Source organism: Chrysemys picta, chromosome 6 (assembly GCF_011386835.1).
Source record: "Chrysemys picta bellii isolate R12L10 chromosome 6, ASM1138683v2, whole genome shotgun sequence".
Taxonomy (NCBI): domain Eukaryota; kingdom Metazoa; phylum Chordata; order Testudines; family Emydidae; genus Chrysemys; species Chrysemys picta.
The window spans coordinates 97,457,086-97,474,487 of NC_088796.1; the positions used below are offsets into that span (position 1 = coordinate 97,457,086).

At 39.6% G+C, this 17,402-nt stretch overlaps 1 protein-coding gene across 1 annotated transcript in view; it reads right to left on the reverse strand.

Moving 5' to 3' along the window:
• The window catches only part of TRPM6 (transient receptor potential cation channel subfamily M member 6), a 131,313-nt gene that overhangs the window by 59,988 nt on the left and 53,923 nt on the right, over positions 1 to 17,402 (reverse strand). Inside the window, exons 10-15 of the mRNA XM_042850587.2 lie at positions 16,843 to 16,915; positions 16,619 to 16,719; positions 6,955 to 7,089; positions 4,550 to 4,603; positions 2,620 to 2,760; positions 978 to 1,115 (exon numbers count right to left, since the gene is read on the reverse strand). Of these exons, the coding sequence (XP_042706521.2) occupies positions 978 to 1,115; positions 2,620 to 2,760; positions 4,550 to 4,603; positions 6,955 to 7,089; positions 16,619 to 16,719; positions 16,843 to 16,915 (642 nt within the window). The remainder of the gene's footprint in view (positions 1 to 977; positions 1,116 to 2,619; positions 2,761 to 4,549; positions 4,604 to 6,954; positions 7,090 to 16,618; positions 16,720 to 16,842; positions 16,916 to 17,402) is intronic.

Below are 17,402 nucleotides of genomic sequence, written 5' to 3' on the forward strand. Positions count from 1 at the left end.
GTAAGTTGTGTATTTATGGTATGTTGTGTTTCGGCCTGAACTGTCTCACATTAAAATTGGGGGGTGGGAGGAGAGAATCCTGTTGGCTTCAATAAGACTGCTCTTATGAGTAGCTGCTCACCACTGAGGTTCACAAACTGGCCCTCTGGAATTCTAATGAAGTCCCATGGACTCAAAGACTTTAAGGCCAGAAGGGACCATGATCGTCTAGTATGGCCTCCTGCACATCGCAGGCCACAGAACCTCACCCACCCCTGTAATAGACCCATAATCTCTGGCTGAGTTACTGAAATCCTCAAATCATGATTTAAAGACTTCCAGTTACGGAGTCTCCACCATCTACTCTAGTTCATACCAGCAAGTGACCCATGCCCCATTCTGCAGAGGAAGGTGAAAAACCTCCCAGTCTCTCTGCCAATCAGACCTGGGGGAAAACTCTAGTTTTATGCTGTTATCTGAGAGAAGAATGTGATTCTTTTTGTTATCTGTACCTGACACAGTTTCAAAAGAAAATATTTTGCCATCTGCTTGCAATTTACAACATCAGCTCTTTTCTCAAGGGAGTTATTATTGCCACTTACATAAAAGTTTCTAAGAGGTTTGGGGCAATGAATTCCTTGCTTTGAATTCCTATGCCTGCATCCAAATAAGAGGGTTTTTCATCTGTGCCTTATATAAGGAGATTGTGGCAATGTTACATTTCAAGGGATGAAAGCCCTTATCAACAAGGGGATGGAGATTAATGAGTTTCATTAAAACAACTGGAGCTTTACTGTAATATTGTAAAATAGCAGTAATTGTACTTCTTGAGCTGTGTGTGATACAACCTTGATGTCTTTGGTGTTTAGGGAGAGTTAAGCATAATAAGCATCCAGCCTGCATCTCACATGTCTAAAATAACTCTTGACAAACTGATCTAATTTTTCAGTCTATTGTACCCCTAACGTATTCCCAGCATAAGCAAGCAATGACAGTACCTTGTATTTGTAAGGCTGTGCTGTTCTGATGAACTGAGAATGCAAGGTGTTTTCAGCAGATTCAACTCTGCTACCCATCTGATTATTATGACAAAGGGAGCGATGAGAAAGGCTCTGAGCAAAGCTGGAGACCACACTCTAGTTCCAAAGATATCCCACAAAACACAAAGAGAAAAATATAAATATAAATATAAATAAATATAAACCCTACTCTTGTAAAAAACTGCCATAAAATATGTAAGAATCTCAAGTCGTCAGAACCTCTTATTTACATTCCTTCTACCAGAAAGCATCTCTATTATCTCTGGGGACTTTATTCAATATTAATTCCAAGGGAAGATGACTACCTACTGAATTGTTAATACCACTTCCTGCAGCTCCTAGTTTTTTGAAGAACTGATCCCACTCAATCATGTTAAACTTGTGAAATTTGATGAGTGCTATGGCTGCAGAAAATTGATGTTTTGTATCCAGAAAGTCAACTGGCACTTCCAATATTTTTGATTAAGTATAGTACAGGGGTAGGCAACCTATGGCACGCGTGCCAAAAGCGGCACGCGAGCTGATTTTAGTGGCACTCACACTGCCCGGGTCCTGGCCACTGATCCGGGGAATCTGCATTTTAATTTAATTGTTAAATGAAGCTTCTTAAATATTAAAAAAACCTTATTTACTTTACATAAAACAATAGTTTAATTATATATTATAGACTTATAGAAAGAGACCTTCTAAAAACGTGAAAATGTTTTACCGGCACGCGAAACCTTAAATTAGAGTGAATAAATGAAGACTCGGCACACCACTTCTGAAAGGTTGCTGACCCCTGGTATAGTATATCCCAATTCAGAAACTTAATTGGGTTGCTATCTCTTCATTTTTTCCATTAATTCTATAATTGTGTTGTATAATTTTCCTACCAGTTTGAGCATTTCCATTAATTCTAAGAGCAATACATTGTGAGTTTGGCTTATGGAATTCTGTACATAAAGTTCTACTCTGAAAACTCAGTATGGAAAAAAGGCACCTTCTTACTCAATAGATTACTTTTTTGTGTAGCCAGAGTTATACCTGATTAATTTACTGAAAAGTTTGGACCACTTTCCAATTGTCCACAGGAAAATGAGAGTGAGATGGATTCTATATTTTTCTTGTGCATCATTAATGAAAGTTATGGGTCTGTATAGGCAATTCTAATGACCTAATCCAAATCCATTTAAATCCGTGGAAAGAATCCCACTGACTTAATTGCGCTTTGGATCAGCTCCCTAATAATATACTGGGAAGATAATGTCATCTCACAGGTGTAAATGAGGGGACACCATGGCCTGCAAATCCTTTCTTACAGGTAATGATGAATGAGAAAATAAAAACCCAACTTGGCTTTCAGAGGCCAGGATCAGTTTGCTGAACAAGCAGTTAACTTAAAGAATCACCTTTTTACTTGTAAACTTATCAAGATTGATAGGGAAATTATTGAAAGACATTAAATGCCATTTTACCATTAATGTCATTTTAACAGTTACTTTTCAGAGAAAAACCACACAGGAAGTGAAAAGTATTATGATTATTATTACCTAGACATTTCTGATTATTATATTTTGGCTGTTTCCAATGACACAAATAGCCATTTCATTGATGTTACCTTGCGTTTTCTGTAAAGGCTGTTGTACAGAACTCTGAAATGTTTCCTTGTGTAGCTGCTCCGATAAGCTCCACCAATCAAATACTCTATCACCAGCCCGATATCAATCAATGATATCTTATAGTCCAAAGGAAGGGCACTCTGTAAGACAAACATTTACAACATTTTATAATGCCATTTTATACAGCAACCCATGCACCCAGTGTGAGGTCCATGGGTCCTGAACCCAGCTTCTGGGCCGCTGCTGCATTCACAACACCACCTGATGGCTCTACTTGTGACTGAAGAATCGGGACCCCTAAGGCTTACTCTCAACTAAAGGTACCACCTATAGTGAGCTGATTGGAGGAGCTCCATAGTCCCTGACTGGGCCAGGTATACTATTTAATCCAGAAAGAGACATACAAAGTTGTTTGTGTACAAGGTGAATTCTGGCTTGTAGTTGCTACAGAGCCTGCCATCCACTACCTGACTCCAGGCCTTGTCCTAGTTCCTGACTTCAACCATGTTCTGTTCCCAACTCCTGTCTTCAGCCTCATTCCAGTCCCTGAACCCTATTGCCCTGGTTTCTGACTGCTCCAGCTCCAACCCTAGGCTATGGATCTTTGGCTTCCAACTCAGTGCTGGCCCTTGGCTTCAACTCCTGTTTTCTGTCTGACCCCAGCCCCAACTTTCGGTTCTGATACATGGCAGCTGACTCCAGACCTGTCCATTGGCCTTGACTTCCTGAACAACTTGCTGACCTCCAGGACACACTGTCCAAGTCTTGGTCACTGGTACCGATTTTCTACAGGCCCTGACACCTGGCTAGCATGAATTGAGTTGTGAAATCTTAGCATAAAACTCTTAAGTCTGACAGAGAGCACATAGATTCAGGCATATGATGATGCTATAAAAGTAAGACAATTAAATACCTGTCAAAATGTTATGTGCCAAAATTGGTAAAACAATGTCTACCCATCCATTGCACTCTAAAATTTATAAGAATGTATATTACAACAACAGCATTTTGTAACATAGTTCAAACATAGGCAAGACCAAACTGCATTGTAACAATCGGGAGAGGAACATGTTAAAACATAATCCCCAACACAGTCAAATAGATAGGCCCTCAGATAAGTAGGACCCAGAAGTGAAAACAGATTTGAAGTGAGCCACTCACTGGGCCAATCAAAATTAACTACTTAAGAGAGGTCATCTTTGAAGCCTGGTCTACACTTAAAATTTGATTAGCCTAAGGTCTAGGTTGAGCACCATACTTAAGGCAATCTAATCCCAGTGTAGATGTGGGTGGGTCAGCAGAAGAATTTGTTTTATTCTACGATGCGTATACTTGGCAGACACGGTGAAATTAATCCAGTCTTAGATCTGGCCATTTCTCGCACTTGACATCAGATGCAAAAAGAACAGCCTCACCGCTTCCTATATTAGCAATGTCACAAGATCCAAGAGATAACAAAAGTTTGAAACAGACTAGCTGTTGCTAATTCCTCTCCACGCAGTAATTATTCACTCCCACCTTCTGATCTCCTAGAGTGTACAGTTTACAAAAAGAGTGTTACACCCATCAGAATATTTTGCTGTCACTGTTGAGCAAGGCAATTCTTTTGACTGAAAAAAAATGGTTAAAACAATGAACTGTAGCAGGGTTACTGCAATGGTTCCCCAAATCCTCGATGTATTTAATAATGAAAGTTTGAATAGTTGTGAGTGCAAGCCATTACATTAAGGTACAGAACCCTGGAGAGCATTCCATAGCTTTGGGGAATTAATGGGCTAAAGACAATTCATTCAGTAGATATAAAAATAGAAATGAAACCATCATTTCTAATTCTAAACCTTCTACAATACTATCTGATAGCAATTTGTGTCACTAGATCCTGGTATATTAAGTTATACTCTGATTCCCACACTTTCAGATTTAGATTACCTGCTTTACATCTCGAACAAGATGATGCAAAAGTAGATTTGTTGGTCCTTGTTTCTGTGATGTTAATCAAAAGAAAAAGAAATTAAACAAATGTGCCTGTTTATGCGTTAATTTCAAAATCTGTGAAAGAGAGCTGTTTAGAGATCCACAGGATAATCAGTAGTTATTCAAGCTTCCTGCAGTTCTACAAATGGCCTTCAATCCAAATCTGCAACCAGCACACTATCATCACAGTCCTGGGCCTCTCCTAAGACGAGACTAATTGTCTCCTTTGCTAAACTGTATGACAATTTTTAATATGCGGAATGTACACCAGCCCAGGTTGAAATCTAAATTCATTTTTCATGAAATTCAGTTTGAAACAAGCTGTCAAGAAGTGAAAGACTGGTGCATAGAACCAAGTATCCCCTGCCTCAAAATCTTAACATCATAATTACATCATAATTACAGCTGATCAAAATATTTCATTTAAAACTTTCTGAGGAACAATGACCTTTCTTCAACAATGAAAAATGTAATTTGTTTTTTTTCAATTTCTTGATTTTTTTGTTAATATTTTTACATTCCGATTTTTTCAGTACAGATTTTAGTGGTGGGAGGGGGGGATCTTTCTTCCCCCACTCCTTTTTTTCTAAAAAATTGGAACAAAAATTTTTTCAGATATGTTCACCATTTTTGATCAGCTCAAGCAATAGTACCATTGTAACATTGAAAATGTGTTGTATTTTGTTTTCCTTTGTTAAAATGTGTTAGGTACCTTTTATTCACACATGAATGAAAGCAAGTTACAATAGATTTTGCCACTCAGGCACAGTGTGGAAAGGGCTTTACGGTACCCATCCCTTCCCATTCCTGAGTAGAACCTCTGCGCATTCTGTCTATTTTTTGCCCTGAATGGAGGGTGCAGACTTTACAGGCATAGAGCTGCATTAACCTATAGAGAACTGAAGCAGGAGCAGGGTCCTCAAAGCGATGTTCTCACTCAAGGCATGCATTGTGTGGCTGGAGGTCTTTCACTCCCATGAGTCCAAGATGGAGAAATGGGCTTTGCCCTTAGGCAGAGAGTAGAGTTTGGTCATTGCAAAAAGGGCTTTGAAATTACCCTTCAAGGGTAATGCTTATCTTAGGGGACAGCTAAAGATCAATCCTTTGGGCTATATTGTAATTCACTTACTCATCTTAAGTAGTACCTTACTCAAAGAGTACTCTCATTGATTTCAATGGGAGTACTCCAGGAGTAACATACTATTCAGTGTAAATAAGGGTGTCACAATATGGCCCATAGATTGCAATATCATTCAGTAAAAGCCACAGCTTCCCAGATTTGTGACCAATTTTATTAGAGTTGACAGAAGTATAACAGGCTGCCCTGCAGAAACTAGTGCAGTAAATGAACATTTTCAAAATAGAAAACTGAGGGCTATATTTTTAGGATTTCAAATACAAATGAAAATTTAATTCAAGTGGGCCAGCTTCTTGCCAGAGGCCTTCCATTTGGAAAAAAAAAAAAAAAAACTCTCCCTATGGTAGTTGCAAAAAATAGTCTTGGCCTAGAAAACTCTAAATCAGTTGTTATTATTTAGATGAGACACTACTTTAAACATTTTTATTGGCCCCATATTGCAAGATGACAGTGCTGCAGGAAAGGAGACATGCATCAGTGATATTTACATTCTTGCACCTTCGGTAGCCACTTACAACTTACGGTCTGACTTGGCAGCTTTATATACCCACTTTGCCTGGATGTAACTGGCTATGCAAAGTGCAGGGCAGGGGAGAGCCAGGTCCTATGAGCTACATGTTCAAAAAGGTTGTGCTTCTGAATTCGGTATCTATGTCTACACTAGCAATTGAATGACAAAAAACTTTTGTCTTTCAGAGGTGTTAAACCTCCTTCTCCCCCAAAAGACAAAAGCTTTTCCGCAACAAGCGCCAATGTGAACAGAGCATTTTCAGCAGGAGCACTCTCCTGCCAACAACGCAAACGCCACTTGTTCGGGGTGGAAGTTTCTTGTCAGCAGGAGAGCCGACAAACAGCAGCTACACTGTGCAACTTTTAGCAGCACGGCTGTAGCGACACAGCCATGTTGCTAAAAGCTGTGTAGTGTAGACATGGCCTCAGTTAATAAACACATTCACTTCTTTTGAACAGCTCAGGAACTGTGAGCCTGTTTGGTTGTCCTTGTTCAGAAATTTACACCAGTGCAACGAGGGTATAAAACACTATGCCCCACAGATTGCAATATAAATGGTAGCATTTACACCCACTTTACACTGATGTGACTACATAAGATGCAAATCAACAGGGAATCAGGCCTTCCAATTCTGCCATTTTTATCTAGTCTGTCTGCATCCATCCAATACCTAGTCAGAAGTTACTTTGCAATGGGGTTTTAGGTACTCACTGTATTGTAGAGTTCTTCCAGTCGGGATATAGTAAGGAAACGGTGCAGATTCACTCCATGCTCTATTAACAACTTTACAAAATCCACCCGGTCCATCACTAAAGCATCCAGCATTGCCTGTTCCAGGGAGCCAACCTTCAAAGGGCGAGGGAGAAGGAGAGGAAAACAAGAAAATGAGAGAAAAAAATCATTCTGGATTAAATAAAATAAACCCTGAACAAGAGTTAAGGATCTATTTATCTCAATGCTTTGTCCTTATGTTTCACGTGTACTGTAGAAAATAAAAATATGTTAGAAGATGCACCTATGTAAAAATCCAGTAGGGAAAATTATTCTGCATAAACCAAACCTTAACAAAGATGTCTTCAAATTTGCCTTTACAATCATTGCACTAGACAGTGCATTTCCTATTGGCCTTCTTTTTAAGTCACTTCAGCATTTAATCTGTCATAATGAAAAGACTTTCTGATTTGCCACATAACAAAAAACACAGGAATTATATGAGACCAAGATATTTAAAAGGAAGGCTATATTAAAAAAGAAAAAGAATCTATGATAAGATAAACTTTCTGAAAATTATATTTGAAGATGGTAAAAAACAAACTGTGTAACACAGAACAGTATCTACATTAAAATGGAGGACCCAATTCCGAAAGTGCTCCAAGCATAGGACTTTCATTTACCTGAACAGAATTTCCATATGCACAGCAGCTAAGGAATTGGCCTATGGAGTGCTTTGATTTCAAAAATATGTACTTTGCTTCTACAAAATATGCATGCATGCATCCGTACAAATAGGAAACTGTGTGTGCAAAATGCATGTTTTGGTGTGCAAACTGGGAAATAGCCAATACCTATTTTGCACACACAAATACTTCTTCCAATGTGCAGGTTTATATTTTGTGGATGTAATATATTAACATATGTCTAGTATGCGTTAAAAAAATGTGTCACATTATGGCTGTGCAAAGTTTATATAACATTATTAAATTACTGTGGTTTCAGAAATTTTTCAGTCTTTGTTGTACAATCTATTTGATGCTGAGCTTACATTTATGCAGAAATGTAGTTACAGCTGATTATAATCATTACCTATTGAACTTTTAGGACAACATTTTTAAAAGGAAATGGTCCACAAGCCATGCATAAGTGTGCACTTTCACTTGTACGGACAAATACTATGAAAGTATACACAAATCACTTGGAAATTGTTGCTTTCATAACTGGCAATTTGAATACACAGTAGTCAGGATAACTGCACAAAAATGTAGACCCTCCCAGTTGTGTCTTGACTTTGGACCCCACTAATTAAAAATATGTCTTTTAAAGGTCACCAGCAGAGGATTTTTTTTTAAATGGGTTTGTGCCTGTCTTTTGCTTCTTTATGGTGTATAATGAAAACATTGCTGTTGAAGGCTTTTTTCTGCTTGTTTTTTAACTTTGAAATATCAAGGATGTAGACCAGACCCGGGAAGGCCAGATGTTAAACAAGGAAATTAATTACTGAAAAATCCACACCTCTGTGCAGCGTAGTTAAGTTGACTTAACCCCCAGTATAGACAGCACTAGGTCAACAGAAGAATTCTTCCATCGACCTAGCTACTACCTCTCAGGGAGGAGGATTGCCTATGCTGATGGGAGTATGCAACAGCAGTACAGCTGTGCCACTGTAGTATTTCGAGTGCAGACAAGCCCTCTGTTTTTATTGGAGAACAAGTGAGAGTATTAAGAGTTATTTAATGTGAACTCTGAAGGCTTTAACTGAAGGGGTGCAGATATTCAATATTTAACAAAGGTTTCCCTCACTCAAAATGTTAATTAATGACTGAACTTAAATAGGTAGGAACAACAACAAACAAAAGCCAAAAAGTTTCCACAATCTCAATTTAAAAATCTCTTCTCTTACCAGCCCAGTTTTCACTTTTTAACTTCATAATTTACACTCATTCACCAATCATTCACACGCTGGCTCTCACTCAGCCCAAATGACTATATAAATATGTTCCAAAGTAGAACAGCTTAAACAGGAGAGACTGAGAGACGGGCCTACCCCAGGATATCCTATAACCCAGTAATTAGGGCACTCTCCTGAATGGTGGGAGACCCATATTCAAATCCCTTCTCCCTATCAGTGGGAGAAAGGGGGGCAGGGCTTGAACCAGGCTCTCCCACATCCTGGAGGAATGCTATAACCACTGAAGTTATAAGGGAGGCAGCACTGTCATCTACTTCATCAACGTTTCTTTCAAAAAATGGCTTAAGCACCTGACTCCAGGAGAGGGTTGGAGTCCAAACAGAGAGGGTTTGGAGTCCAAACAGAGATAGGCACCTAAATCCAAGAGAGAGGTGGGGTTTAGGACACATCCATATAATTGGCATCTCCTATTGGTTAGTTTAGGCAGGGAGCCACCTATCATTCTAACCTTTGTGGATCCCATTCTTAGGCACCTATCTGTCCCCATTCATTGTATAAGGAGCTTGGGGGCCTAATTCAGGCTTTCTGGATTGCAGTGATTTTCCAGGCAACTAAAAGTTAGGAATTACAATGCTGAATGTTGCAATACTGAATGCCTAAGTCCCTTTCTGAATCAATGCCTAGCACGTCATATGTTCAAAGCATAGCTCTCATCGACTTCAACGACAGTTGTGAATGCTCAGCACTTCTGCAAAGCAGACTCCAAGGTCTCTAGGCAGGACCCAGGAAATGAGGAACACACAATAGTCTGGGAGCATAATGTAGTGAAATCTCATTCCATGGACAAATTAGTGATAGAAGGGTAAGAGACATGTCACTTGATACATAAAAATCTACAGAGTCAATGTTAATGGTGTCACTCTCCGCAGCATGGCAAGAGAGACTCGTGCCCGCCCACCCCAGCTTCAAGTCCCCCAATTGGTGAAAATTTTAATAATACCCAAATTGACCCATTTCCAATGAAACTGTATCATTCAAAAGCCCGTTTTCCACAACACAAATCTACATGACAAACCTAGAACAATTATGTAGATAATATAGTCGAGAAAATATATAATAATCGTGTTTTTAAAATTATACTTTAATGCAGGGATGCACTGCTTACATAAAAAAGACATTGATCTTTGGTAATCCTAGGGAAGTTAACCTTGACACACAGCACTGATAACATTTATTTATCATAGTCATCATCAGTGTTGTCTTCATCTAGGGCACCATAGCCAGATACATTGTCCCACTGATTCTCATCCACACTGCACTCTCACATCTCCATACAAGGCAGGCTGCTGGCCAAACATCTGCAGGGTGAGGGGAATATGATCTTTGCACATGAGCATTGCATTAGCTGAAGGGCTGATTTGGGAGTGCATGATATTTCACACATAACTGGGGTGAGCAGTCCATCCTGCAAGACCCATCCATGTCTGATAAGGGAGGGGAGTTTTGGATGCACTCGGTCATTCTGGAACCATTTCATTGCTTAATAATTTGCAGATATAAATGCACCCCATATCTGAGGCAATTTTTCTCCATTTGTCTGTTTCTTGGAAAACATCCACTAATTTAGCTCTACAAGTGTCATAATGTTGACCTTCAAATGGTAAGCTCAGCATATGAATGCCTCCAGTGCATTTGTGACCTCTTCAGTGACTGTCTCAGCCATACCGAGCACTTTCATAGAGAGGAGAGAGTCTCTGGAGGCTGAATCAAATACCTTGCTGTAAGATAATTTGGTCTTTCCAGCCAACCTTCCAGTAGTGTCATATCCTGAAAGAGTATGGAAACCTGGCAATGTGGCAGCTTTTATGGTCCAAATGATAGGAACACATTTCTGAGGGATATACAGCGATTCTGTTCACCACCAGCAGGCACAAAAACAGAATCTTAGGTAGAGTCTTATAGAGATCACTACAACATCTGTGTCTTGCACAAAAATCAGGAGTTCAGTAGCATCTCTCTTTGTGCATGCAAGACAATTTAAGTGTCAGGATCCTCATGGCAACTAGGAAGAAACTCCTCTGAACAGTGTGAGTCAGCAGCTTCATTATGCCATGCAATGACAAAATTCTTCAAGCAATTATTTGCATGCAGGAGCATTTTTCCTACAGGGCATGCAGTTAACTTGTACTTCATGTAAGTATGAGATAGTAACTTCTTCATTGTGACATTGGAGATATTCATAGAGTCAATGATTTTGTATTGGACAGGTGCAATACCATGAAGTCTCTTCTTTCTGGTGATATTTTAATTGATTCCTCTGCATAAGTGTCAAACACGAGGTGGACATCATCATAGGTCTAATATTTTCTCTGTGACCTCATAATGAAGTGTTCAGCCGAATCTCAGCAGGTGTTAGCAGTTTCTGGTTTGTCAAGAGCTTGTACGTCATCCATACCTTTTAAGATTGCTATGCTGAAAGGCCTCTGCTGGAATAAGGTACTGGTCTGGTCATGTTGTCAGTAGGTTCTGGCTTAGGAAGATGTGGCAAGATGTGCACAAGTTTGTTTTTCGCCTGGCACCTACGCATTGTGCTGTCACATTCGAACATCAATTGTGGTACCACAGAGAACTCATACTTTCCCAAAGCCTCATGAAGATCAACATCACGCTGAAATCTGGACATGAGAAGACCAAACAATGACCTATGTGCAGTTACCTCTGTATTAGTCCCTGCCACCTTCACTCTGACTTTTTACTTTGCATTCAAGCACCGCTTTAGTTTGTCCTTCTTGATTGGAACCCACAGATTGATGGAGCCTTGGATAATTCTTTGGATTTTGATGGCTTCATGCAAGTCATGACCCAACGTATCCATTGCACTGACATTTTAGCTATCTTATCACTGAAGACTGCTTTTTTCATATTAATGAGCTCTGGTTTATCATACGCAAATAGGTTGCCAGTGTGAGTAAGTTTGTCCAGTAGCTTTAAAATTGCCCCTTCTTGGCATTTAACAGCACCTAATGACTCTATATGGTGCTTGGTCACTTCTGAGGAAGTCATCCCAGCTACACTTAATATTGCATTCAACACTAGGTAGAGTTCTGAACTTGTCAGGAAGAGCATTTGGATGTTGTGTTTTGCCCACCTACCCCCAATGATTTTAATTCATCTGTTTTCATATTCCTGGGCTTCGTCTGAACCAAGTGCGCAGAAGGGAACTGGCAATCTTTTAACAACCGCATTTCCTTTTTAAAACTCCTCCCATCTTCAACTTTTTCCTGTTGCTCGATGTACTTCCTCTCCAACATTGCCAAATGCAATTTATGAGTGCACTTCTTACAGCTTATAAGGTGCCACTGAGTGTTGTGTTTAACCAGGTCCTCCACAGTAGTAGCTGAATTTTTGGATACTACTAGTCAGTAATATTTGTTTCCCCATTGATGCCTAAAAATGATCATGACCAAAAGAAAAACAAGGGTTTTGTAATAAAATTACTTTGGGAGTGTAATTAAGTATGTTATGTAACTATGTGCATACCATTTGCAGATGGATTCTAGTAATTTTTGGCTGGAACAGTGCCTCATTACAACTCTTTTGGCATAATAAACAAAGTTGATCATCAATACCACTGAATACCTTCTTTTTCCTGATGATGACAAACAAACAATTTGAAGTGTTCCATTTATAGCAATCAGCAATATTAACTTTTTTTTTTATTATTATTAGTGGAGATATCCTATCTCCTAGAACTGGAAGGGACCTTGAAAGGTCTTCATTAGCCGGACCAAGTACTGATTTTTGCCCCAGATCTCTAAGTGGCCCCCTCAAGGATTGAACTCACAACCCTGGGTTTAGCAGGCCAATGCTCAAACCACTGAGCTATCCCTCCCCCCATAGGGGGGGAATCAGATATCATGTTCTGAGCATTAACTGATAACACAGTACTGTCAGTCAAGGGCCACAATTTAACACTGTGAAAGCTATATGTTTGACATACCTGTGTTAAAGTATAATTTTTAAAAATGTTGATTTTTAAACATTTGCTGGACTATATAGCTACATAATTGTTCGAGATGTGCCATGTGTGGAACCATTGTGTTCTCGGGAGAAAGGACTTTCGAATACTTGATCCATTTCCAACAACATTGTATTATCAAAATTTCCACCAACCAGAAGACCTGGAGCTCAGAGGTACAGAGGACGACACAACTGAAATTATGATTTTGTAGATTATTACAGTACAGATGACACCTCCCTTACCTTTCTGTTATTAATGTACCCACAGAATTACATATGCTCTCAGCCTACAATGAGTGACCACCCTGTGAAAAGTTTGGTTTAAGTGACTTAACTAGCATCACATGGGAACCCTTTGGCAGAGGAAAGGATAGAATCTAATTCTTCAAGGCAGCATTCAACTGCCTTAATCATGAGATCATCCTTTCTCTTTCTGCAATCCTCTGCTTCATTCACAACACCCGTTCCAACTTCTGCAACAAATCATAGAATATCAGGGTTGGAAGGGAGCTCAGGAGGTCATCTAGTCCAACCCCCTGCTCAAAGCAGGACCAATCCCCAGACAGATTTTTACCCCCGTTCCCTAAATGGCCCCCTCAAGGATTGAACTCTCAGCCCTGGGTTTAGCAGGCCAATGCTCAAAGCACTGAGCTATCCAAATGAAACAGAGGTCCTATAGACTATAGTCTCCTTCACTAACCAACCTTGATTCATCCCCAGAGCAAGTCTAACCTGTGCACTGAATGAGATAGAGGACCTGTGGAAAATATAGTACGTGATCATGTAATTAAAGACCATATCATAACACATAAGCACAAGGTTGCATAAGAAACTTTAATTCTGGAATTTCCGAACTTTTGAGTGCCTGACTTTGCAACCTTAATGTTCTTTTAAAACAAGTTTATTTGTGTGCAATTTCCAGGTTTTTAAAGAAGCAAATGGAAAAAAAAAACAAAATTCCATCCTGTAGAATCATACGGTGACCCATATGGGTCATCAGCAGACCTCTGCCACTTCTGTACAGAGTAACAGATAGCAATAACAGGTTGTCCTTCTCTGTGGGGACCAGCACACACTTTGCCAGTGGGTTCTACATAAATTTGCTGAAAGCAGAGGAAGTGCTAGACTCAGGAATCTTGGGTTCCATTCCAGTCTCTGGAAAGGAATGTTCTCCAGTCCTCACTAATCCTTCTGCCTTATACCAGATATGGCTACAGAACTTTCTTATAGACACCAGATGTGTTCATCACAAGATCCTTTAATGCTCTGCCAGATATGGCTGAGATTCATTTAAATAAGGTATTTTACTCACTGCACCACCTAGAGGCTGAACAGTATAATACAGTTTAACATTCCATTATGCACCCCAAACTTGACCTCTAATACTCCATCCCCTCCAATCTGTCCCTATACCAGACCTGTTTCTTCCCCACACCCGCTTCCTTATCCCAGCCCCATTCTTCTTGCCTATCCAGTCCCAGTGTTGACTCTCCATGACTCCTTGTCCCAGTCTCTTAGCCCAATCAGTCAGTCCCAGTAGTCCCTTGCATCCTGGCTCCTTGCCAGATTTGTCTCCCTACCTCCTTCCCCCCCACACATATATACTGGTTCCCAATCTCCTTATCCTGTCAGACCTAGTCTTCCCCAACTAGCTCTTAGTTCCCTTCCCCATTTCCTTCACCAGGCTCCCAGTCTCACCAAACTCCTTGTCCCATTCTACTCCTTTCCCTCCCCCAGTCCATCTTTTATCCCCTCTTCAAGTCAGGAGATTTCCTCCTCCATACTGCCTGGGCACCAGCAAGGCCATCATTGAGAGCACAGGAGAGTCATCCTCCCTGTTCTCAGTTCCAGTGTCTAGCTCCACCCAAGTCTGAAGTAGCCAAAAGCAGCAATTTGCATAATGTATAATCCTATGTATTATAGGCAGTTAGGTTTAACCAGGTATCACCGTAAAAGAACCAGTTGTAGATACTGCAGACGACAGTCCACTAATCACCACTATTAGTGTTTTTGTGTGTGCAAGACTGTTTTTAACATAACTAGGGCCCATAAAATGAGTCAGAGATTGACTGTGATTAAAGGACTTTGTCTTGCTTGATTTGAAAGCATGATAAAGAGCTTGATTAGATAATGATATACTAGCTGTTTTTTTCAAACTAAATAGTAAACAATACAATTTATTGTATCTGTTCTCTCTATTCTGACACATTTTATTAAGTTGCTAATTATTTTTAACCAAAAAAAAGTCTGCCATAATCAAATGCAGTTTGAAGAAGGAAAGTGGCAAATAGAAAAAGAACAATTAAACAAAAACATTTAGCTCCTTGGAGTCTGGAACAATGAATTCCCTAACCCCTAAAAGCAATGAGTGAATTCTGGCCCCTCTGAAGTCAATGGAATTTTTGCCATTGGCTTCAGCGGGGCTAGAATTTCACCATGTGTTGCAGCCAAAAATGTGTTTCAATTAAATTAAAGGATGCCAACAGATCTAAAAATACCTCAATAAGTAATCCTGATATTGAAACATACAATTATTGCTTCAACAAGATGCAAATAAATGTGTATATCGCTTTTCTTATTTTTAAGTTTGCGGGGGGGGGGGGGGAAGGGGGTTATGTTTGTACTCTATTAACAAATACCATAACAATTTGAAAATGAAATCTATTTTTTAATTAAACTGCTTATCCTCTTTTGTTAGCTTACAATGGTGTATTATTGAAGGTCACTAATTTATGTTGGGCTATTCTTAAAAAATAGGAATATCTAAGCATCTTTTTTGGAAACAAAACAATGTATTGTCATTTTGGTCTGAATGTACCAACCTTGACAATGTCCCTGTAAATGGCATCATTTTCACTTAAGGAGAATCCAAAGATCTGATAGAAAGACAGAAAATAGCTAGAGACAGAAGAAAAAAGAAGGCAAAAGGAATAGGAAGAGCAGATATAAACCTATTCCTCCTGCTCCTACTAGAACTGTTTATGTTGAAAGATTTGCATCTGCAACCAGAAAAATGTTAACTGCAAAAAATGAGTCACCTGTGTAAGAAACCAGCATATTTTATTAATACCATCAGACTTGTTTGAAACACTGACACCTACCAGAGTTCTATGTTGGAGATGGGGATGGCCTCTGGTAAGCTTTTAGCATGTGTGCAGGTTCTTTTATTGTTTTTAATATGTTTTCTCTATGATGCTTTTATCCTAAGAATAAATGCAGTTTGCTTTGAGAAGGCTGGTTGGCAATTCGTGTATGTTCTTATGGCCCCTAGAGAAAGAGTTAAACACAAGTGCCAGACTCTGGTCACATGTGATGGAAAATCATAATAGTAAAGGGACTGCCAGCCTAAACCCTCAGTCTGAAGGAGACAGAGAGAGAGAGAGAGAGAGACAGAGACACGCTGATCTCTGCTCCTACAGAAGTGATTGCTGGGAAGCCTAAAACCTTAAGTGGGTGTCCAAGGAATACTGGGGGGAGGAGGGAAGAGAGGAGTTAGGAACCGAAACAGAAGTTAGGAACAAAACTTAGTTTGAACATTCCATGTTGAATGCCCCCCTAAGAAAACTTTGCATTTCCAAATACTAAAGATACTGACACCACCAGACAGGTAGATGAACTCAAACTCCCAAGTTACTCATCAGATGCAAAGCAATGGTGAAAACACAAGGAAAATTAAAAAGCTTCGCTGTAAAAAACAAACACATCCTGGAAAATAAAATTGAGAAGTACCTTCCAGTCTTGTCCACAAACCAATATATGTTTCTTGGCAATGTCCAGTCTATTCCATGCCAACGCCAAATTTAGCTGATCTGATGCAGACATATTTGTACCTAGAAAACAAGAAAAGGCTCCATTAACTTTCATACATTAGCTTCTTTTCCTTCCTTTCTTTGAAAGGGCATGTCAATGAATCTGTAGGTCATAGGAAAACAGAAGTGTTGTTAGATAAATACCTTTCAGGAGTGCTGTCAGAATTGCCAAATCAATGTCCTGCTGCTCCTCTGACTCTGCATCAAATATGGTTATCTGTCAGTGTTGCAAAAGCATGTTATTGGGGGGGAAGGTGGAAAAACCCTTCCAGAGAAACATATGGGTGTCCATTCTTGACCTAGTGTGCAGTGAAATAAGTTGCACAGCTCTCAGCAACATTCACAAAGGGATCTATAAATGAATGCATCTCCTTGTACACCACAAAGAAAATGTACCATTTAGGAGATGTCTACATTGGGTTAGGCAACCTATGGCACGCGTGCCAAAGGCGGCACATGAGCTGATTTTCAGTGGCACTCACACTGCCCAGGTCCTGGCCACCAGTCTGGGGGGGCTCTGCATTTTAATTTAATTTTAAATGAAGCTTCTTAAACATTTTTAAAATCTTATTTACTTTACATACAACAATAGTTTAGTTATATATTATAGACGTATAGAAAGAGACCTTCAAAAAACATTAAAATGTATGACTGGCACACGAAACCTTAAATCAGAGTGAATAAATGAAGACTCGGCACACCAC